Source organism: Drosophila nasuta, chromosome 2R, assembly GCF_023558535.2.
Source record: "Drosophila nasuta strain 15112-1781.00 chromosome 2R, ASM2355853v1, whole genome shotgun sequence".
Classification (NCBI taxonomy): domain Eukaryota; kingdom Metazoa; phylum Arthropoda; class Insecta; order Diptera; family Drosophilidae; genus Drosophila; species Drosophila nasuta.
This window is the reverse complement of record NC_083456.1, coordinates 19851324-19874627: the sequence shown is the minus strand read 5'-3', so window position 1 is coordinate 19874627 and position 23304 is coordinate 19851324. Positions and strand designations below refer to the sequence as shown.

The 23304-nt window shown below is 39.3% G+C and overlaps 2 protein-coding genes across 2 annotated transcripts; one reads left to right on the top strand and one right to left on the bottom strand.

Annotated features, from left to right (window-relative positions):
• Nucleotides 1–972: 972 nt before the first annotated feature.
• Nucleotides 973–19242, bottom strand: LOC132783858 (serine/threonine-protein phosphatase 2A 56 kDa regulatory subunit epsilon isoform). The gene is given in 10 exon segments (XM_060789147.1): nt 973–2712; nt 2775–2977; nt 2979–3005; nt 3066–3399; nt 3465–3655; nt 3717–3911; nt 3978–4177; nt 4241–4967; nt 5044–5495; nt 19092–19242. Coding segments are annotated over 8 exon segments (1578 nt in total). The 5' UTR covers nt 4380–4967; nt 5044–5495; nt 19092–19242; the 3' UTR covers nt 973–2423.
• A 222-nt stretch (nt 19243–19464) lies between these two features.
• Nucleotides 19465–22575, top strand: LOC132783857 (G-protein-signaling modulator 2). Its single transcript, XM_060789146.1, has 3 exons — nt 19465–20377; nt 20434–21015; nt 21076–22575. Exons 1-3 carry the CDS (start codon nt 19694–19696, stop codon nt 21829–21831), a joined length of 2022 nt encoding a protein of 673 aa, XP_060645129.1. The 5' UTR covers nt 19465–19693; the 3' UTR covers nt 21832–22575.
• Nucleotides 22576–23304: the final 729 nt, after the last annotated feature.

Here is a 23304-nt window from a genome sequence, read left to right as displayed (position 1 = left end):
ATGTGAATCTGAGTGTGAGTCGAATGAACAAACATACATACTATGTACTTAGTAAACATATACATATACATTATTATTTGCATTTCCATTTGAATTTCGCATTTTCATTACTATCATTATCGTTTTATTATTATTTAATATTCCGTTGTTGATTATGATATTTTTGTTAGTATGAGGAGTGCTCCTAAGTATGAGTGTGAATCGATAGATGGACAACTTTTCTTTCTTACTTGATTTTTTATAGCGGAGCGTCACAAAATTTAATTCATTTTTTTCGTCCTATATTATTTACAATGAGAAAAAGTTCCTTAAGCGAATTCTTTAGAAATTGTGCGCATTTCATTGGAATACAAAAAAAAAAAAACAGAGAAATCAAACAATCTTAATTGTTTTGTAAAAGGTACAAAACAAAACGCAAATGTTGAAAAAAAACAATTTAAATTTGAAAGTTATGTCGTGGCGCTCCCTAGGCATTATTCATTATATTATCCGAGCTGAGTTGAGTGTGAGTTATGAAATTAATTATCGAAAAAATGATTAGTGGATGACAGACTCTCTGTGTGTGAGTGTGTGTGTGAGTTGTGAAACGGTGCTTTACCCTTAAATCATTAGGTTGCATTAGGTTCACTAGAGACTAACGACATTACTTTAATGTTTACTTCGGTATTTAGCTTACAACTTTTTTACAGTGCATATTTTTCATTTCATTTTCAGAATTATTTTCTTTTGTTTAGTATTATATTTATCGTTTACTGCGCATGCGCAACTCATTACTTTTTAATTAGTTTGTAACTTAGAAAGAGACTCTATTTTGCACACATACATATACTTACATACACATACATATACATATATCATATATTCTTGCATTTTTGTTTATAGATCAGCATTTTGTTGTTGTTTGTTATGTGGTATACACATATATATAGTATGCATATGTAATGTTTCAGTTTTAAGCCGTTTCTCTAGCCCGATTAGCTGTATTTATTTTTATATTTTACGTTTTTTTTGTTTTTGTTTTTTTTTTTAGTTTAGTTTTACTGATGAACCCCGCTAAATTAGTTGTTTGTGGACTAAGTTAACATTCTCTTAGCACTTAATATATGTTTTGTTTAGGTTTTATATGCTTATAGGTTTTTTGGGCCAGTTTTGAAAGTATTTTTGTTTGTTTTGTCGACGACAACGGCAACGTGCAACACTTAAATATAGGTAACAAAGTTAAGCATAGTCGCTCGATAAGTCTACATATATACCTACATATATATATCTATATAAATATACATACATACACATGTATGCATACGTACATAAGTATATATACATTGGAAAATTCAGTGGAAAGTTGGTACTGCTGTCATACCAGACTGCTAAAGTTCTGAAATTTTCGAAACTTCATTTTTTTTTGTATCGTTTTCCATTATTTATAATGCTTGGCCATGGGAGCAGAAAACGTTAACTACAGTAGAGTGTATAACCGTAACTGTATATGTATGTGTGTGTGTGTGTGTTGCTATTTTAGTAATTAAATTTTATCTCTCAGTGTTGTGTGTGTTTTGGGTCAGCGCTGTTCTAGGCTAGGGGGTCTCTAGCAACACGTCTAGTTTTGTTTTTCTTCTTCATTACGTTTTAATAATAATATTTTAATGCGTGTTCAACAATCAATCAATCAATCAATCAGCTACATTTTTCGGCTCGCTTTCAATTTCACATACTAACACTTTTACGCTTTATTCAATTTGTTGTTTCCTTAAACCTAATTAATAATATTTTTTTCTTTCTCTTGTAATATATATATATATTTATATGTATTTATAATATGTGTGTGTGTGTTTTGTATTGGTGTGTGTGTGTGTGTGTGTGTGTATTGTGTACGATTTATATATTATATAGAATTTTGATGCCGCTGCATTCAAAACGCAGCTACGCACGCTGCACTCATCAAAAGCATATCTAGGTTAGCCACGCTCTCTCTCAATTCAATTCAATTCAAATTCACAACGTACAGCAGCTCCAGCTCCAGCTTGTTGGTTTGGTGTCTTGTTAAACGAGTATACATTTTTTAATTACCATATTTGTTGTGTGTTTTTATTAAGTTAAGCATACGCTGCATTGTTTTCATTTAGTTTAGTGTGTGTTTTTGTTTTCTTTTTCTTGTATTGTATTAACTATTTATCGCCAGCTCAAAAATGTACTTTCTCATTAATTTCTTTGACTTGTATTCATGTGTGTGATTCTGTATGTGTGTGTGTGTGTGTTGGGGAGTGCTTATGGTTGTGGATGTGCGTGAGCCAGCAAACATTTTTACTGTATGTGTGTGTATGTTGTTGTTGTTCGTGTTGTTCTCATTATTCATCTTGTTTGCTGTGTTATTAATTTTGCATTTTTATTGTTAGTATCAAGCGCGCATTGCGTTGCATCTGTGTTTAGTTGTCTGCCTTCTCTAGTTTGATTTTTGCTGTCGCAGGATTATTGTCACCACCGGGGCCGCCGCCACTGGAGAGGCTGCCGCTGCTGCTGCTATTCGACTGTTGCTGATGAGAGTTCATTGCGGCGGCTATGTTCGGCGGCTGGAGTGACGTTGACGCCGCCGCAGCTGATCCACTGTTGGCTGTTGCAGCGCTGCCGCCTGCGGCACGCCCGCTGGAACGATTTGATTCGAGTTCGTGCAGCTTCTTCCACAACTCTTCGCGATCGCGTTCACGCTTCTTTTCCCTAAAAAGAGCACAAGCATAACATTTAGTTTAAGGTGATGCACAGTTTAAAAATTAACATACTTTTGCCTTTCCGCCTTGTAGCTGGAGGTTAGCTCATCGAATAGCTTTGAATTCATTTCCATAAACGTTTTCAATACATTGTAGACCAGGGCGACGATGGTTTGATTCCAATGCTCCTTGCTAATGCGATATAGCGCCGGGAACATGATGGGCATTATGACCGCATTGTTCTCCTCAATCAGCGACATGGCATATTCATTGTTCCCAGAGATATAGAGCACGTTCAGCAACCTAAAAATAGAAAAAGGTGTTAAATATTGTTGTAGATGATGTCAAGTAGTCGCCGTATACCTGAAAATGTGGACTCGAGACGCATTTGGCAATCTGCCGAAACAGTGGCTCCTGTATTTTGACAAATTGAGGCGGATCGATCACATCCAAGATCTCCTCAATTTCGCCCAAAAACATGACTTCCTTCTGGGAGCAGGTCTTGGGCCAGAACTTGAGTAGACCACGCACCACAGGCTCGGTGAGGAATGGATCCTTCTCTAGGAATTGTACAATGCAATACGCCAGCTGTGCATGGTAGAGCGACAGACATTTAACTTTGTGCAGCGGCAACAGAACCTTAACCAGAAATTGTTTATGTTCCGCCTTCAATGGCAAGGCAAAACCGTTGATAATGCTGAAATAAAAACCATAGATTTAAGAAATGTTTTCAACGCATGATTTTTAAGAGATCAAACTTACCTGCCAAGAATTTCCAGCAGCTCGCCAACGCCATTGAAATGTTCCGTTTCATAGATGAATTTCAAGAATATGTTGTTGATCTGTTTTCGTATAAAAGCGCGTAATCCTAAGAATTTCCCATAGATACGATGCAAGACGGTCTTTAGAAAGTCTCGCTCGCGTGGATCCTCAGAATCAAAGAGTTCCAATAGCTAAACCAGCAAAATGCACATTAATATTCGTATTTAGATTGAAATTAAGTCTGAAACTCACCTGCAGTACAAACTTTTGATCGATCACACGTTTGCCAATGGTCGCCTGAAAATCTTGGGATTCCAGAAAGCGCAAGAACACCTCGTAGACGAGTTGCAAATGCGGCCATGATGCCTCCAGTGTTGGATCATCCTCTTCCGGATCAAAATCGGGATTTTCACTGGGCGGCAATGTGCGAAATAAATTGCAAGATATCTAAAAGAAAACACAAAATTCATTAATATAATACAAATTGTGATTTGAAATGTAATTTATGCCTACCATGCGTATTATTTCGGGATAGACCGGCTCCGTGAGCACGCCACGCCCATGTGTTATATAGGTGGATAGATCATTGAGAGCAGCCCGTTTGATTTCCTTGCCCTTTAAGTCCGTTACCGGATCCATAAAGTCAAATGATACGCAGCACTGACGTAATTTCCGTATAAAGAGCTCCTCCTGTTCCAGGCTCGAGCAATCGGCTAACAAACGAAATTTCATTAGTGGAATGCTTTTGGTTTGAATTTGAATGAATGTAGAATTACCTTTTAGTGGCGGCAATTGCTGCAGCTCAACATCCTGAGAGTTTCTGTAGCGCGAGGAACCTTGACTTTTTTTACTTTTCTTCTTGAGTGAACGTTTGGCGAACGGGTCGATTCGATCCACAAACGTGCCCGATGACATCTTTTCAGATTTGGGTTCGTTTGAATCGATGGCGGTCTCCGTGGCTGTCTGTGTGGTATTCAGCTTGCCGGCTTTAATTCCAACGCTTGCCAATGAAGAAATTTGATCGTCCAACGCCCCACCGGCTGCACCAGATGCGCCCACCACGCACACGCCCACACCCACGCCCTCGTCGCCGTCTTCGTCGAAATCGCTGCTGAGGATCGCGACTGGTTTTTTGTTGCGCGATTTGCGTAGCCAGCCAAATATTTTATGTGTTATGTTGGCGACTTTTGCAGTGGAGTTTGGCGTTTTGCAATCGTTCGCTTGACCCTTTCCACGCGATGTCCTTGTCGGTATTGCGATATCCTGATCTACAACTCGCTGCTGCTTTTGATGCTGCTGCTGCTGTTGTTGTGGTATGTTGATGGCGGTGGTGTTGATGCGGTATCGACTTATCTTGACATTTATTTAATGATCGATTTCTGGTTAGAGTAGGAAGGTTTGCTGCTCACTTGATGCCCAAGCTCTCTCTCTTCTCTTGCTTAGTTCAATTTTCTCACTTGATGCAACTTGTTGCTTTTGTGTTAATGGTTTAAATTCGTTACACTGCAAAGATGACAATAAGATGAATCATTAAGTGTGAAAGCTGACGCATATTAAGTGCATATCATCTGTAGCTCACCTCAGTGTTTGCTTCGTTTTCTTGTAGTTGCTTAATGGAGGGATTGTTGTATTTGCTGTATGCGCCTTCTTATTGTTGTTTGCTTCTTTTTCAGTTACTGTAATTGTAGTTCTTCTTCTAGTTGTTGTTGTTGTTGCTGTAGTAATACTCTCGCTTAGCTTCTACGTTCCTTGTTGCTCTGAATGGCACATTCAAATGTGTGTATAAGAGAGAATTATCTGTCTAAACTGCTTTCGAATATTTTATTCAAATATTCTCATTCTCTCTCATGTACATTTCGTTTTACTCGCTCTCGCTCTCTTTCTATTTCTTTGCCTTTATTTTTTATATGGGGTACATCTGTGCCTATGTGTGTGTGGTGTGATGGTGTGTGTGCGAATGCGAGTGTTTGTGTGTCTCAACGTGGTTATTCTTTTGGCGTTATCGCTTGATTTTTTTTGGTATCACATGCACTGCAATTGAAAAGAACACGGAAAATAAGTTAATAAGCTTAATGTGAAAACAATCACAGAATATATCAAAAATCCTTATGAAGTATGTAACTTAAAATCAATGTCTGTCACGAGTATTTTACATACTCGGCTGACATTTCCATCTTTTTTTTTGTTTTGCTTTGTCGTATTTTTATTGTTATTTTGATTGTCTGTTGCTGCTTTTAGAGCGCTTATCTAATCGTCATGCTGGCCGCTCTTTTCCGCTCTGGCTTTGCTTTGCTATATCTCCATATCGTTTGCCATAACAGATAACAGCTGCGACATTGGCTGTGATTTCAGGTTGCCAACCCAACAGCTTGTGTTACCAATTGCAATCGCGCACAGAGCCAAATGTGTGTGTGTGTGTGTGGTTTCTGTTTCTCATTGGTTTTTTTGTTAGTTTGCGAAATGACCCCATAAACTGGAACTCTGTCTGCCAAAATGTAAATGACGCTGCTCATCTGATGGATGGGTGAATGGATGCCCTCCCCCTTCTAGGCAAAGCATTCGATTCGGGCATCCTCATCTCGATGACCGCAAAATGCTTTCGACGATCTCGTATAGATGCTGAGGCCACTCTTTCCGAGTCGTTTGAAATATGTTTCATTTAAGAAATTGCAAATCGAAAATGTCATTGCGTCGATTTCACTCAACTAGGACACAGCACTGAGACTGAGACAAGGACACAAACTTGTCTCTCTCTCTTGGTTTTCAATACTTGTTTATTTAGTGCAAATGGGTTCAATACACTTTGCCAGACTAAATTGCAATCATATCGTATCTCAATCACAATGTTTATATACGTTTTGATTAGCGAGTCGAGTAAATTGCGTAAATTAATCGAATTATAATCTAATCTTTGCTACATGCAAAAATGAAACACTTTATATGTGATATCGACTGACTGTCTGTATGCAAAAAAAAAAAAACAAAACGAACCTTTAAGTGGCGTCTATTTAGCATAACTAGTAAACAAATATGATAAAATTGAGGTAGAGTTTATTGCAATTTGGCATGCAGTGCAGTGGAGAGAACGTGTTAAACACACAAGAAATAGGTAACCGAGTGTGCTTTTGTTATGCCCTCCCTTTTAGCACTGGCCACAGGGCGTATGAGTGACAGCGAGCTGCTGACAGCTGTTGGGGATTGCAAATGGAAATGTCGAGTCGAGTCGCGTGGGCAGCAGCAGCAGTTGATTCTCATTGACAAACGACAAGTTTCAATGTTGAGGCTGGCCGGAACTGCAAACCCTCCGCTCTCCTCTCCTCTTCTCACATAGAGATGTCGTCAGTGAAAAGTTTTTAGAGTTTTTCCTCGAAATTCGCCCACAATTGGTATGTGATAAAAATAAGATATTTTAAATAAAGGGAAAATGCTTCACACAATAATAAGCACACTTTAAAAAGGGCAAAGCTTTAATTAAATTTAATATTAACAGCAACAGCAGCAGCGCATTGAATTGAAGTGAAATGTAGTGAAGAGGAAAACAACAACAACCAGAGCAGCAGCGAACGGAACCAACAACAGCTGGAAATACAATTACGACCACTATATAATACTGAAGGTACAATTATTAAGTTATTTTCCCAGTCAACTGAAACGTCAACCCAACAACTGGCGAGTACAAAACGAATGTATATATTATGTACATTCATTTTATTTAAGGGCAAGTCCAACACACACACATGCACACACACACAACACGATAACAGTTAAATAAATGCTTGAATCGCGCATAAAGTTATATGACATCCAGATACCCTGTATCGTTTAGAAAATTTAATTAAATTTTCCATAATATAAGTACAACATTATATACATAACATATATAGATAGATATTTGTACATGGCGTAATCGAGGACACATGCTTGCTGTAGGGAGCAACTTGGCTCGACTGAAAATGCCTTGCCCATTGGGAGAGAATGCGGTCAACACTACGCCTATATTCCATGTTCCATGTGTAGTTATTTTCTCTATTTGAACGCCTGACCTTATGACTTTATTAGGCAAACAACAACAGCAACAACAAGAGAGAGAGCAACAGCAAAAAGGGAATAGAAGAGCAAGACAAAATAAACCAACAAAATAATGAGACAGGTTAGTGTATTGTTGTTGTTGTTGTTGTTACTGCTGGCGAGTGTGTGTCAGGCATTTTCAAGATTTTCTTTCAACGCTTGGAATATCGTCGTCGTCACCGTTCGTCGTCATCTGCGATGGCGTCGCTAATGACTAAACCTCTACGACGACGACGCACCCACCTAACTCCCCCAAAAAATTTTCCTATCTATCTTTCCATCTCTCTCGCTCTCTCTCTGTATCGCTCTTTCACTCACTCGTTGCGTTTGGCGCGTGTCTATTGATTTTCCAGACATAATCGATATATAAATATTGCAACTGCCTAAAAAACTTTTGCCAACTGTCTCTCTATGAACCACAACACAACCGACTTCTCCCCTCCTTCGGTTAGACCACCTCCCTCCCCCCTCCTCATCCACCGCACCCCTCAACTGACCGAATTCCCGTCCACACCTATTTTCAAGTGTCCATTTAGTTGTTGAGCTTCTGCTTCTGCTTCGCTGTCATTTTCGTTTTCATTCTCGTTTTTCACTGTTTTCTTTTTTTGGTCTCTGTTTTCTGCCTTCTGCCATTTCCCTTGACGGGGCGCAGTGCAAATATTTAATGAATTATTTCATTGCTCGATTCCGATTCCGATTTGATTGCGCTTTCTGTTGCGCCGCATTCCCTCGTCTTGTTATTTTTTTTTGTTTTCTTTCGCTTTGTTATTATTATTTTTCTTATTGTTGTTGTTGTTTGCACGACAGCAGTAAAAATGTCAATTGAAAATCAACGTTTTGTTATTTCAATTGCTTATCAAATGGATGTGTGTGTGTGGCCTTTTTGCTAGTTTTGCTTTAAAGAGTTCTTCGCCTGACTTTTGCATATGAACTTTGCTTTTGTTATCGATGTTTCATTGCCAAGAAAACAAGTGAATTGAAATCGATTTATCGCCGCTGAAATCACAAACACCCAAAAGCCAATTTCATCAGAAGTTCTCGAAGGGTGCATTAAATATAAGATTAATGGTTGAGCCATGTAATTGATAGTTTCTAATTTGCAGCATAAGTATGGCGTTTGTTTGTTGCTGCCACACACAGCACAGCACAAGGGGCAACTAAATTGCGCACTGTTTTTCCGTCTTGCTGCGTACTTGAAAAGTGTCTCAAGAAATTGGCATTGGCTTTCATTCCTTTTTGAGAAGGGTGAATGAAAGGAAGGTTCGTCAGAGCTGCTGTAAACTACGCAGTAATATTTCGTGCACGTTTCCTAAGCGCGTGTGGCATGTGGGAAAACACACTCAACACACACACACACACATAGACATGGCAGCAAAATCCTGACGCGCGAGTTCAGGGGCGTTGCTTCGTGTGAGTATCGCAACAACACAAGTAGCGTGGCTGCATCCGTCAGAAAATTGCACAAAGAAGAAAATGCGCGTGTAAAACCAGAAAATGCGTCAAGTGTAAATGCATTCAAATTGTTGTGCCAGGCGAGATAGCTAGAGAAAGAGAGAGAGAGAAAGAGAGAGAGCTAAATAGTGGGTGTGTTGCAAGCAACAAAAATACTTGTACGTTGGCAACTAACTGTCCCCATCAGTTGCAACGTGAGCTGCCTCTCTGATGATTGTCCTAGTTGCACACACACACACACTCACACACGTCTTGCATCTTGGATGCCAAAGGAAATATCATTTAGTGCATTCAAAATGAATTTGTTGAGACCTTGACCTTTTCGTCGGGTTGATCATTAAGAAGACAGCGCAATATCGAAATCATTGCGGGGCGTCACATTAAATCAATCACATCAGCAGTTGTCAACCAAGTTCAAAAGTTCACACAGAGCAGAAGTAGGAGAAGGAGGTGTGAAATGCAGAATGCAAATGTATCTGTATCTGTATCTGTGTTTGTTCAACACGCATGCTTATGTATCTGCCAGAATAATGCGCTGTTAAATTTGCATAAAGTGAAAGGAAATGGAACAATAAGTTTTATAAGATTTCATACACAGCACAGCCCCAAAGAATGCAGCACAGCAAAAGAATCGAAAGTTTTCACTGTGTTTGTGTGTGTGGCTGCCTCAAGGCAGCTGATGACAACAACAATAACACACATTGTGGGTGACTGAGACAGAGAAAGCGAGCTACACATTTGCCTGGTCAGGGGAGGGAGAGAGGGAGGGAGGGGGGAGAATACAGCCTGGCGGGTTTATCTAGCTCTGCGCTGGTTTGTTGCTGTTTTGGTTACATTTTTCTTCCTTTCTTTTTCAACATTCGAGGCTCTCTCCACACACACAGCCACTCGACATTTCTTTTTTTTTTTTGTGGGAGCTGCGCGAACTGCATTTTTTATTTGTTTTGCTTTGCTTTTCAGTCACTCGGTAAGCAAACACACCACACAACACTCGCATTAAGTATGCATATTCATAGAGTGTGTTCATATTCGTATTCGCATCAAGCTATAACAACATTACCAAAGCATTCTCTCTCTCTCTCTCTCTCTGTCTCTTTGTGTATCCCTATTTTATGGGAATTGGGTCAGTTACTAAAACAATTTAATCAGTATGCAAGTATTACGAACAATTCCACAAATAGTTAACTTCCCTTATTGCAGACTGCAAAATCAATTTAGAAAAGTTGCAAAAGAGCCATAATTTTTTTTTTCGACAGCAGTTATTATGTTTGCACGCAGATCAAGTTAGTTTAAAATTTTTGCCACGCCCACTTCCGCCCCCGCAAATCAAAAAAATCGAATAACAAGCGTAATTTTAAAGCTAGAGTTTCGAATTTTGGTATATACAATAATTACTATAGAAGTTATGATTTTAGTTGCGATCAGATAAAAATTGTGGAAGTTATTCAAGAAATACTTTTGTATGGGCAAACACGCCTACTTACTAGGGGTCTTAGTTGCTTTTTCCGACATTTGAATGGTGTACTATATACTATACCAATTGGTATATTTTTAGTATTTTTGGTATATTTTGGAAAAAACACCGCAATATTTTGCCTTTATTGAAAATGGGTAGCGGGAATCTCACAGTCGAGCACACTCGACTGTAACTTTCTAACTTGTTTGCTATGCAATGCGACATTCAATAGCAAAATAGATTCAATTTATTGATAGTTCTCTGGGACATTCCACAAAATTGACGCACTAGGCGGCTAGGCTGACTAATCATCAATTAAAAGAGGCGCCACAAGAACACCTTCGACAGCAAAAGTCGGTTATGTGTATCCCCATCACCAACCAAATGTTAGAAACGCACGCAATTTGTTGCCGCACAAAACAATGGAGGAGAAGACCCCGCTAACAACAAAAGGGGCTTTGGCTTTGTGTGTGTCATAAAAATAGAAGTGCCACATGCAGAATGGGTTTCTATTTTCGGTATTTAGATGATGTTGCCAAAGGGGCGACGGCGGGTGGACGTGGCACATAAAGAGCAATTATAATTATAATGAACATGTGAATGGCTTTCGACTGAATAATCATCGAAAGTTGTTGTTATTGTTGTTCGAAGAATTATTCAAAACACTTTTGTGGTAAAAGCAAAACTTCAATGCCAAAACCCACCAAATAATGATGATGATCCACTCACTACTGCTCAGAAGTCAGAAGTGAAAGCAAAACAAACCATAAAATTTTAGTATATATAACAATAACATGTGTGTCTGGGGCACCTTGTAATTGCATCAGCCAAGCCAAGTGTCTTAACGTTGCGTTGCGTCGTGTGTCGTGTGGCAAGTATGTAATATTAAATAAGACAGCCACGACGTGTTAAACAAATTGTTAGACCAACACACAACCCATATGACGAAATCGTTTTAACTGTAAGCAAACAAAACAGAGGGAAAACCAACAGAAACCAAGCATACGACACAGACAAAGCCCAACAAAAGCAACGACCAATGACAGCAACAGCAGCAAATTTCTTCAATTTAATTAAATAATTAAAACAAAGACATGACCACCTCGTTGTGCTCTCGGGGCCAACAGACAAATAAGTGTTTGACTAATTAAAAAAAAAAAAAATAAGGAGAAAAAAGAAAAAGCAAACAAGCAGCAGCAACAACAACTGTGTTAAAATTCCCCCCAAATGAAATTAGTTTTAAGATCAACTCAATTCGAGCGCATTTTCGACTAGCAATTGCCCTAAAGCCATTATTAAATTAGTGTAAACTAATTAAAGTCTGAGCATTTATTATATTTCAATTTAAAAGGCGGCAAAACCACACACACACAAAAGCTGATTAATGTTCAAAAACCAAACAATGATAAAATTGCCCCATATTTTCAATGCCTTGGAGCATAGCAACAATGTTCCGAGTGCAATTGTGCAAAAAAAACAAAAGGGAAAAATATATACAAATACTTTTCTATAATTAAGTGCCAAATATGCTCGCCTTTAGCCAGTTGAATTCCTGAGATAAAGAATTGTTTTTGTCGCATCTACAGAGTATCAGTTGGCTTGCTTTTAATTATAATTATAACAAAAGCGATAAGCAGACAAGTGCTGTCGAGTAGGCGTGTCTTTGCCACCACAAACACAACCACAAAAACAAAGCAAAGAATGTGGCATATAAAATTTATCTGAGCAAGAGATAAGATTAGGATCCTCAATGCCAGATCTTAGGCGGAGGCTTAACAAGCGCCTCCCCAAATGAAATCTTCTGGACACGCTGCAGCACTTTTAGGGATTCCAAGCTTAATTCAATTAAAGTTTAAGTGCACTTTACAGCTATATTTCCAATTTTATGATAGCGAGCGAAACTATGACGTCACTTAACAATTTATGGACTATAACTTAGTTTCGAGTAGTTGAGATACTAAATCATGTTGCCAATTTATTATTGATTGTGTTTGGGGGAGGGGAAGAGAAGCATCTGTCGCTTTAAGGTCATCTCGGTAATAAGGAATCTGTCCCGACTTGCCCCATCAACCACGTAGTACTTATCAAGTGTACTTGGCATTTTTATTCGTTTCGTTTCTTTTCTCTTTCACTCTCTCTCTCTTTCTGTGCCGTTTTAATCATTTAAATTCAAGGCCACATGATTTCATGCAGATGGCATCTAAGGAAACTCAAATTATGAATGCTAAAAATAAGCGCAATTTTATTTAAGCAATATGAAAAAAGATTGAAAACTAAATCGCAAACATTTAACTGCAATTCAAAGTTTTCATTTTTTTGGTTTTTTTTTTCCAAATGGTTAAAACGCTAATTGGTAAATGGTTTCTTCGTCCAACACACACAAAAAAAAGAGGCAAATCATATACTTTTGTTTGCTTTTCTATTTCATGCCAATGTTCATCTAAAATTATATCATGAGCAGCCACAGAACACAGAGGAAAAACGTCATTAATTGCCGCATACAATGAAAACGTAACGTTAAGGAAAACCAAAAGTTGTTCGCCACCAAAAAGTGAGCATTTCTCTCTAGCTTCATATGAGTGTAACTGTGTGTGTGTGTGTGTGTTTGTGTTGTTTTCTTAATGGCTTTTCATGGCATTTTGGGTGTCCGCCTGGCAGCTGACTTTTTACATGCTCCAAAGCGTGTAGATGGAACGCGAAATGCAAAACAACTGAAAAGTGTTGCAAGGAGACTTCGACTATTATATACCCTGCAAAATCTAGAATTTGGCTCATTGATTCGATGATTTGCAAACTCGAAAATTACGCTAAAAGCATTTAACTGATTCAATATTGAACGAAAGCAAAATTAAATCAAAAACCCAAACATTCCAATTTAAATAACGAAATAACAAAAGAAATCCCCAATGAATGCATTCATATTGCATTTTCCACCTCTATAGACGTATAAACTATGCATATAAATTCATTGGAAAAACTCAATGCAATTTGTACAAACATCGAGTAGATATATTTTCCAACATTGTTTACATTGTCGAAGAGCAGCGTTAACGACCGAAACAAATACTGAAAGAAAAAAAAGAAAAGAAAAAACAGAAACCTCTTCGCTTCGATTGCTTTTGCTGCGAATGAAGTTGAAAGATATATGGAATGTGCGTTATACTCCCAAGTATTTTTAAACGAGCTGCAGCCAGCGAAAAAAAAGAAACGAGAACATTTTTATAATAAAACTGGCAAATAGAATGAGTGTGAACATAACAACAACAATCGAGGCTGCTGCGCCGCCAATTGGGTCGTCTACAGAATTAGGGAGTTCACTTTTTTATATGGGGCGCAACGGCGGCCACAAAAACAACAACCACAACAACAACAAAACATTAACAATGGCTGCATAACGAGCTACAAAAATAGCGAAAAACAGCTCAAAATAAAAGAGTAAAAAAGGCAAAATGGAGAGTCGATTGTTCTAACGAAAATTTGCATGCTCTGCACGTGTCAACAGCAGCAACAACAGCGACTAGTTAAATATAATGATTGCAATTACACATTTGGCTATTTCCAGTTACCTTGGCTCAAACCGGATATATAGAGATTTCTATTGCGACACAGTGAACCACTTTTTGCCCAGACATAAAATATTGTGTTGACTTTTGTGTAGGATCAAGTAACAACTGAATTGAACAGGATTTTTTCGAGTAGAGTATTCAGAAGCGAGTTAAACAACCATCATCAGCAATGAGTGCAAATGTTATTATTTGTACCTGTGTCAAAAAACACGGCCTGCGAGGTCATTATGAAGTTATGGCAGGCAGTGGAGCAAATCAGATACATACAAGAGAAACAGAACAAGATATGCATATAAAGTGTGCGATGGGCGCCCACAGAGAGACGCCTCAGTTGACTGGCAAATTGACTTTTAGCACGCTCTTTAACTGCAGCAAAAACCCGGTAAAAGTTTAAAGTTGTGCTCGCGACTTAAACAACAACAAGAGAAACAACAAGAGTGCAACGCTCAGGTGAACAGATTATAAAAAGCAGGTCGTCGTCGTCTGCAGTAATTTGATGATAATTAGTGCTTCACATTTCGCCAGAAGCTGTTGGCGAATAATGTGGAGCGCTCTTTATGACATTTTTAGGCCTACACTTTGGCATCCCAAGCAACAACCAACAAGCCAAGTAAAGAAATTCTACGGTTAGCTGAATTCCGTTAGAACCGAGAACAACAACACAAATAACAAATAACGAGCACACAACAAATTTTTCAAAGAAGAGGCTAAGTGTGAGTTGCTGTGCTTTTTGCAGTAGATGTGAAATATCGTAAGCTATTAATAGTTTTGAAAGAGTAAATAATTTATCGCTTGCGAGTTGATAAATTTGTGCATTTATTTGCTAAACACGTTTACGACCTACAAAAATAAAAGTTGTTTTGATTTTGGAAATCTTTTGAAAATCACAAAAGTAAATCCCGAGCTTAAAATGCAAGTTCAATTTGTCCTAGTTGCTTTTGACGATAGACCATTATCTAATTTGCAACAATTTGTTTTGTGTGCAAAAAAAAAAAAAAATATAAAAATAGAAATACATGATTGCGCAAAAGACAAGCCAATATAATGAAAACAATTGCAATTGTTAATGTCAGCGCCTGTTAGCAAAAGTCACGTTCAATGTGACGACAAATAATTTGCTGTCGTTTTGATAGTTTTATATTATTATTTTTAGTCTGACGTGCAGGGCAAATAGTAGTGTATTATGAATTATTATAATAAAACGTTATGTGGACATCGATAAATTATGGCTTATTAGCCACATACAATTGATAACCAAATGTGGCCTTGTCACCTGTCAGGCAAGGCGAACGAGTGAACGTGTGAGAGAAAGACGAAGAGGCTCAAAGTTTGCATTCACATACAGATTTTAATGTAGATGTATGTAAAAAGTAATATGCAAATATATGCGTGCGTATGTGTGTGTTTGTATTTTGAAGCATTTCACACAATTGTGTTAATTTCGACCTGATCTGGCAGCGCTAACTGCTCTCGCTTCGAGTAACTGCTCAATCGAAACTTGTTAATTGGGCGAGCAGGTTCGTCACTCTCAATCAATTAGAACCCGTTCTTTGTTTGCCAGTTGTTGCGACAGTTGGGAGACAAAATGTAGAATGTGTGTGTGCTTGTGTGTGTGAGTAGATGTTTGTCAAATTTGGAATTCAAACGGAAATAGAACAAATACCCAAAATGGAGCGCCCTCTGTGGGCAGGTGGCAAGGCGGCAACTTCCGTTCGCTATGCAATATATACGCTATATACATATGTATACTCTGCTTTGTAGTCTGTATGTAAATAAATGATTGGCATACCTCAGAACTCAGTTTTCTCAGCGGCATTTTATTGAAATCAATTATTTGCAAAGCACACACACTCACACACACAAAGAACTAACAAACGAGCAACAACACACTGTCAAAACGATTTTGTCATTTTGTGACTTAAAACAATTTGCAGTTTTACACTTGAGCAATAGCAATAAAGTTGCAGTTTATTTGCTATATATTTTTTTTCCTTTTTGCATCTGTATCTGTGTATCTGAATTTGCATTCGCTTATGCGCTCTGATGACGGATGGATGGGGTTGTGGCGGTGGCCAAGGGGACAATAAGAACACATGTAAAATACAAGCGACGACAGCGGCTGCGACGTGGGCAGCGACGGCGATGATAGTGATGGTGAGGGGGGAACGTAGGGCAGTCGGCGCACAGATCTTGTTAAAACGAATGCGATGCTAAAAGCAAGAGGCGAAAAGCAAAACACAGCACAGAAATGAGTGAGCTCGTATGTGTGTCTATGTGTGTTTGCTCATATGCATATGTGTGTCTCGACATACATATAAGCATAAGTGTGTGTATGTGTCTGTGTATATGGCAATAATGTAGGTGAAATATAAGAATCAAATAAAAGAAAACGCCAATAAGAATGACGACGTGTGCTAGTAGCTATGACAGCAACCGCAAGAGCGAGCAGGACGGGGAGATATAAATTGAGAGAGTGTGAAAGAGACGGAAAGGGCGAGAGGGAGCAGTCAACTCCATGCAGGAGCAGCTGTTTTGATCGCTGAATTTAACGAACGAAGGCATAAAGCATAGACGCAACTTGGGGAAGACACTTTAATTCAAATTTTTTCACTTTGTTTTTTTTCTCTCTCGCGTATTTTTATTATTATTTTGTATTTTGCACGGCAGTTAGGTAACGTTTTGTCTATATGAGTTATGCTCATAATCTTAACACATTCTTTACTGCCTGTGACGACGACACACACATTCGCATATATTATATGTATGCACACACATATAGACTTCTATATACACAGACACGCAGACTCACACATACACTAGCGGATACAAAGTGTGTGGCTGCTGCTGCTGCTCTGGTCTGCTTCTCTGCTCACTGCTCAACTCTGGCTGCGGGCAGCCAACAAAATCGATATTCTAAAAATAATATACTTTGAAAAATACAAAAAATATAAAAGCACAAACGAATTTCAATTGTAGCCATCATCAGCTACTAGCTATTCTAGCTACATAGCTAAAGCAGCAAACTGCCGGCCGCGATACCTAAACGAACACACACACACACATTTATGCACACACGCACACTATAATTATGTGTGTGTTGAATTTGTAATTAAATTGGTTAAATTACTACATACACTTTTATGTACAATATTTATTTACACTTCACAATTATTGCGCACTTTCGAGAGATTTGCATTTCTAGTTGTAGATATGCTTTTTTTTGCGATATATTTTTTTGTAAACCCGATAAAGCGGATTTTGAGGCTGCTTTTCAACTGTATTCATGTATTTCTCTCTCTCGTGTATTTCTTGCACACAACCGAAGACGACAGCGACGTACGGCAACTGAAACGACGACGCGACAACACAAACCTACAGTAACTGCTGCTTTGCTCAGTGTTGCCAATTTAGCATTTTTTCCGTCAAATTTGAGTTCCTTTTTGCACCTACTTGAAGTTGAGAATGAATTTTTGTTTGCATTCCTATATTATGAACACCTTTTGTATTATTTTTCGTATAAAGTGTTAACTTTATGATCAAAATTCTTCTCTAGTTATTTGGTTTATTACTGTATTTACATACTATAAGTTTCCCCTCATTCGAATGAAGCATTTTATAGGGGATTTCAATCAAATTTCGTTGGAATAAAATTCCCCTATAGCAATAGTACAAAATCCTAATGTAAAATACACATACATATAAAAGTTATTTTTATTTTGTTTTAGTTTTATACTTCTACAGCTTTTTTTCCTGAAAGTTGGCAACACTACTACAGCTGCTGCGGCACAAAGAAAGCCGATTTTTTCGGTTGGCGCTCTCTGCTGCTTCTGCTGCATGTGTGTATTTGTGAGTGTGCGTGTGTCCCTCCAAAGCTCGACAGCACCAGCCCCACATCGCAATATTATTGACAGTGCACGAAACGGGGACCAAAGCAAAGACATAAGAAATGAAAAGAGCACTTCAACGAATGACGAAAAAACAGACACAAAAAAAAATTTAAAAAGCGGCTGCTTGGTTTTTTTCGTGCAATACGGCAACACTGCGCGAGCATACCGCAGTAGTGTGCCGTGTTTGGCGACAGGTGGAGAGGAGTGGGGAGTAGAGTATTGGGGAGAGAGAAGAGAAAGAATCGGAAGAAGCAGAAGAACCGTGCGATGATAGCAGCTGCAGCAGTGTTGTTGTGCGTTGCTTGCTGCTTCGTTTGGTGTATAGTAAAAGTAGCGAAAATGTGTAGTAGAGATAATTTGTTGGGGTTGTTGCTTTTGTGAATCACTAACACTGACGCACACATACACAGAGAACTGAGCGAGCCCCAAGGTGCTGTCAGTGTGTGGGGTGTGGTGAGTTTTAAATGAAAATACATATGCATATGTATAGAACAATTTTCCTCGTTCATAAAAACGAGACCAGTGACAACTTTCTCAAAATAATATTAAAAACAAAACACTCAAAAAACTTATTCCCATTATAACAACACTTATATTAGGGATAAAATAGAATAGGTTGAAATTGACAGATAGTTTAGCCGGTTCATGGATGGCAATTAAAACGTTTAAATATCATCATCCTGGCAACAACAACAACAACAGCGACAACACTCACCACTCACCACAAATGATTGTTTTCCGCTCTCACGAAGTTTTATTTGCGTGCGTGTGTGTATGTGTGTGCTACTGCGCGTACTCTCTTTCGCTCTCTGTCGCTTAGCTTTAGGCTCCCACTCGCAGAATTTTAACACAGGGCATTATTTTTTTTTGTGCCTTTTTTTGCTTGCTTGCTTGCTTACTTATTTATATTTATATAATAAAGCACATTCCTGATAACGGTGTTGCATATGTGTAATGACTTTTAATTGCCTCAAAATTAACAATATATGTATCTTGCAACACACGAAATTCACACCTTTTATATTTCTGGTATCAGCGCAGCTGCCATGCAAAACGCGGCGCACGTACACACTCAAAGCGGCGACGACAGCGACAACGACGACGACGACATTCGCATTTTTTCACAGTGCGTTTGCGTTACACCTTTGAGGCTTTTTTGTTTTTTGTTCGTCAATTGCAAAGGCAATGGCGCACACACCTGTCACAATTTCAATTGAAAATCATTCCTGGCACTTTCATTTACACTTTTCAGCTATTTAGTGCAGCCGGTGATTAGATTTTTTGCCAAAAAAACTTCAATTTTGTTAAGCGGCTACTTGATTCGTTCACACAGACACAGTAGAAAGTGACGCCATCTTTAAAGTGGTCGAGGCACGTTCAGTCGCAACCAACAGTGTTGAGAAACGTGCAAGCGTTGGCTGTGCGATACGTCATGCAATGTGTCATATAGGATTAAAACTTTAAATAAATTCAATATATATATATTTTTGAATACATTTGCAAGACCATTTATTTATTTAATTATAAATTGTTGTATAGCAATGCTTTTAAATTTACTGATGTGGCAATATGAAGAAATTATATTGATGGCAACGCCTGTAGCGATAATTCGATAAGCGATTAATCGACTGGCCTAGTGAATCAGAATGAAATTAACAAACCCAATTGATTAGTAAAACGGTACAAAAAAAAGTGTTTAATTAAAGTAATTTAGACTGTTAGAAACTCTCTCTCGAAGTGTGTGTGTGTGGTGGTAGCGTTCAGTTTTCTTTTAGAAACATCAGCAACATAACGAAAGCCATGTCTTCACTCTCCGCATCCGCGGAAAATGTCTCCACCATGGGCATTGGAGGCGGGGGTCAAGACGGCTCCAATTCGCATCCCACATCCGATGGCGGCGGCTCCAGTATGTGCCTCGAACTGGCACTCGAAGGCGAACGTCTGTGCAAAGCGGGCGATTGTCGGGCGGGCGTTGCCTTCTTCCAGGCGGCGATTCAAGCGGGCACCGATGATCTACGCACTTTGTCAGCCATCTATTCGCAGTTGGGCAATGCATACTTCTATCTCGGTGACTACGCCAAGGCCATGCAGTATCATAAGCACGATCTAACACTGGCCAAGACCATGAACGATAAGTTGGGCGAAGCGAAATCCTCTGGCAATCTGGGCAACACACTCAAGGTGATGGGACGCTTCGATGAGGCGGCCATTTGTTGTGAACGCCATCTCACACTTGCACGCCAGCTAGGCGATCGTCTGTCAGAGGGCAGAGCGTTGTACAATCTGGGCAATGTTTATCATGCCAAGGGAAAACATTTGGGCAATCGCAACAAGGCAGGCGACGATGTCAAGGAGGCGCTGGTCAAGGCGGTAGAGTTTTACCAAGAGAATCTACAACTGATGCGAGATCTGGGTGATCGCGGTGCACAAGGACGCGCATGTGGTAATTTGGGCAATACTTACTACTTGCTGGGCGACTTTCAGGTGAGTTAAATCCCGTGCCTCTCCTTACCAGTTGTTGTAATTGTGTCGCTTTGCAGGCTGCCATTGAGCATCATCAGGAACGCTTGCGCATTGCACGCGAGTTTGGAGATCGCGCTGCCGAGCGTCGCGCCAACAGCAATCTGGGCAACTCGCACATCTTTCTCGGACAATTCGAGGATGCTGCCGAGCATTACAAGCGCACCTTAGCCTTGGCCCTGGAGTTGGGCGAACGTGAAGTCGAAGCGCAGTCATGCTACAGTTTGGGCAACACTTATACGCTGCTGCATGAGTTTGCCATGGCCATTGAGTTCCATCATCGGCATTTGGCGATTGCCCAAGAGCTGGGCGATCGCATTGGAGAAGCACGCGCCTGCTGGTCATTGGGTAATGCTCATGCCGCCACGGGCAACAATGAGAAGGCGCTGCAGTTTGCCGAATCCCATTTGCAGCTGGCCAAGGAACTGCATGATCCTGTGGGCGAGAGCACAGCACGTGTAAATATCTCCGATTTGCGCAAGCTGCTGGGCATGCCAGAGGCGGAGCATACGCCAACGCCCGAGGAGGAACGCTCGACTGCTTCGGATCACTCGGCCAGTGGACATCAGTCGGATGGTTCAGAGAACTCGCAGGGTCGCATGGTAAACACTCAAATACCTTCTACAAATTTCACTTTTATTTATTTGTTTGCTTTTCAAAAGGTACGTGTGCGTCGGCAGAGCATGGAGCAGCTAGATCTGATCAAGATCACACCCGATGGCAAGCGTCTGCAGGCGCAGGAGGAGCAGAAAACTAAGGCAGCCAACGCTGCCCACACAAAAGCCAAAGAGGATGATTTCTTCGATATGCTCTCGCGTTCCCAGTCCAAGCGCATGGACGATCAACGTTGCTCAATCAAAATTAACACAGCTGGCGGCGCAGCTGTTGCCACAGGCGCCACACGCAAACCGCTGGTGCAGCAGAACTCTCTGTTCGTGGATCCCACAAATCTGCCGGGTCTGAAGTCACCATCGTCGGCTATGCCGCCAGCCATTAGCCATGCACCGCTGGCACGCAGTGCCACAACCACACAACAGCCGGACGATGCTTTCCTCGACATGCTGATGCGTTGCCAGGGCTCGCGACTGGAGGAGCAACGCTCCGAGTTGCCCAGGGCACATGTCACCATGGATGCGGAGGCGCCACCGTTGCAGGCACCGGGCGGTGGAGCGGCAGCGGCGGGCGCAAGAAGTCGCGAGTCGGGACGAGGCGCAACGGTGCCCGATGAGGATTTCTTTTCGCTGATTATGAAAGTGCAGAGCGGACGCATGGAGGATCAGCGGGCGTCGATACCGTTTGGCGGCTTTAGCAATGCGCAGAGAAATGCGCGCAACAACAACAATAATAATAACAACAATAGCAACAGCAACAACAACAATGCCACAGGCGGCGGTGGAGGTGGAGCAGCTGCCAAGTAAACGTCCATTTTGGCTGCTCTTCATATTTTTTGGAAATCAGTTTGTTATACGATACGTACATTTTGGCCATTATTGCATGCCTGGCCTATTGGCCCAGTTTTTTTGGCCAACTGGCAATTGATGGCTAATTTGGCTGGCTAAGCATTTGTTGTAAGCTCAACTTTTAGTTTTGACTACCGACTAACAAAAACACAAGTAACCAAAAATGATTCATACTTTTTTAATTTTCTTACTCTTTTTTTGTTTATTCGGTGATGCATCAGCTCTTCCATTTTGATGCATCACGCACACACACAAAACATATACAAATACAAATACATAGATATACTCACCGTAGACAGAAAAGTTGATATTTGCGCTTTTTAACACCGAGAGAATTTTTGCAAAACAAAAGTAAAAAAAGAAGAGATATTAAATGTTTTATTGCATGCCGAGCACATTTACTACAATTATGTAACTAGTTTAAGTCAATGAAAATAGCTCAATAGATTATACAATTCACATTCGATTATACTTTGCTAGTTCACAACTTATCTCTCTTCATCACTCGCTCTCTCGATAATGTATTTCCCAATATTCCAATCCATCCAAAAATTTAAAACGTACATATAAGCAATTTGCATTTCGCAAAACATTTTTCCAATTGTAACTACAAGTATTGCATTTTTCTATATACATATACATACTGATACATATACCTATACATATATATATTTATAAATCCAAAATACACTAAAGAACTTACATATTATTATTATTATTATTGTAATCATTTCATTCTCGATTTAGTTTAAGTTTTTTCTACATATTTTTTGTGTCTCTCGCGGACAAAAAGTCGATTTTTACAACGTATTTTTTGTTGTTGTTGTCTGTATGGAGATTCGACGTCCGCTTTAGCATATAGTCTACCATATACAAACTATACACGGCAACGGATATGGATACAATACAGATATCTCTACACATATACTATATACTATATTATTATACACCTGATTGATTTGTATTGGAGAAAGACAACTGAGTTCGCATGTTGCATGGAAACGATAAGCCAAAATTTATTAATGTTATTAATGAATGTACTATATAATAATTGATAATGATAACAACGTTCAGATCCAAATCAGATGCTGATCATATTGATATGAATGTATGAACTGTATTATTAAATATTAAAAATCCAACAAAACTGTTTGCTGACAAATTTCAATTGCTTTTGTGACGTGAATACTGGACTTGAATTTATTTATTGAATAATGAATATGTATTTTATATTTCTTTGTTTGAGCTATGAAAGTTTTAGGATAGATATTATGCAGGATTTATTTTAGAATTTTAAATTTTCGAGGTTGTATTATGATGTATGGAATTTTTATCTGTTTCTAATTTTTATTTTCGAGAAAGAGTAATCTGTTGAAATTTCTTTGAGCTTATTTCAATCCCAAAAATAAAAGTATTTCTTTGCATTTAATT

Coding starts and splice junctions, on each gene's coding strand:
- LOC132783857 (XM_060789146.1), top strand. CDS start 19,694: ATGTCTTCACTCTCCGCATCCGCGGAAAATGTCTCCACCATGGGCATT. Junction 20,378..20,433: donor ACTTGCTGGGCGACTTTCAG/GTGAGTTAAATC, acceptor GTCGCTTTGCAG/GCTGCCATTGAGCATCATCA. Junction 21,016..21,075: donor AGAACTCGCAGGGTCGCATG/GTAAACACTCAA, acceptor GCTTTTCAAAAG/GTACGTGTGCGTCGGCAGAG.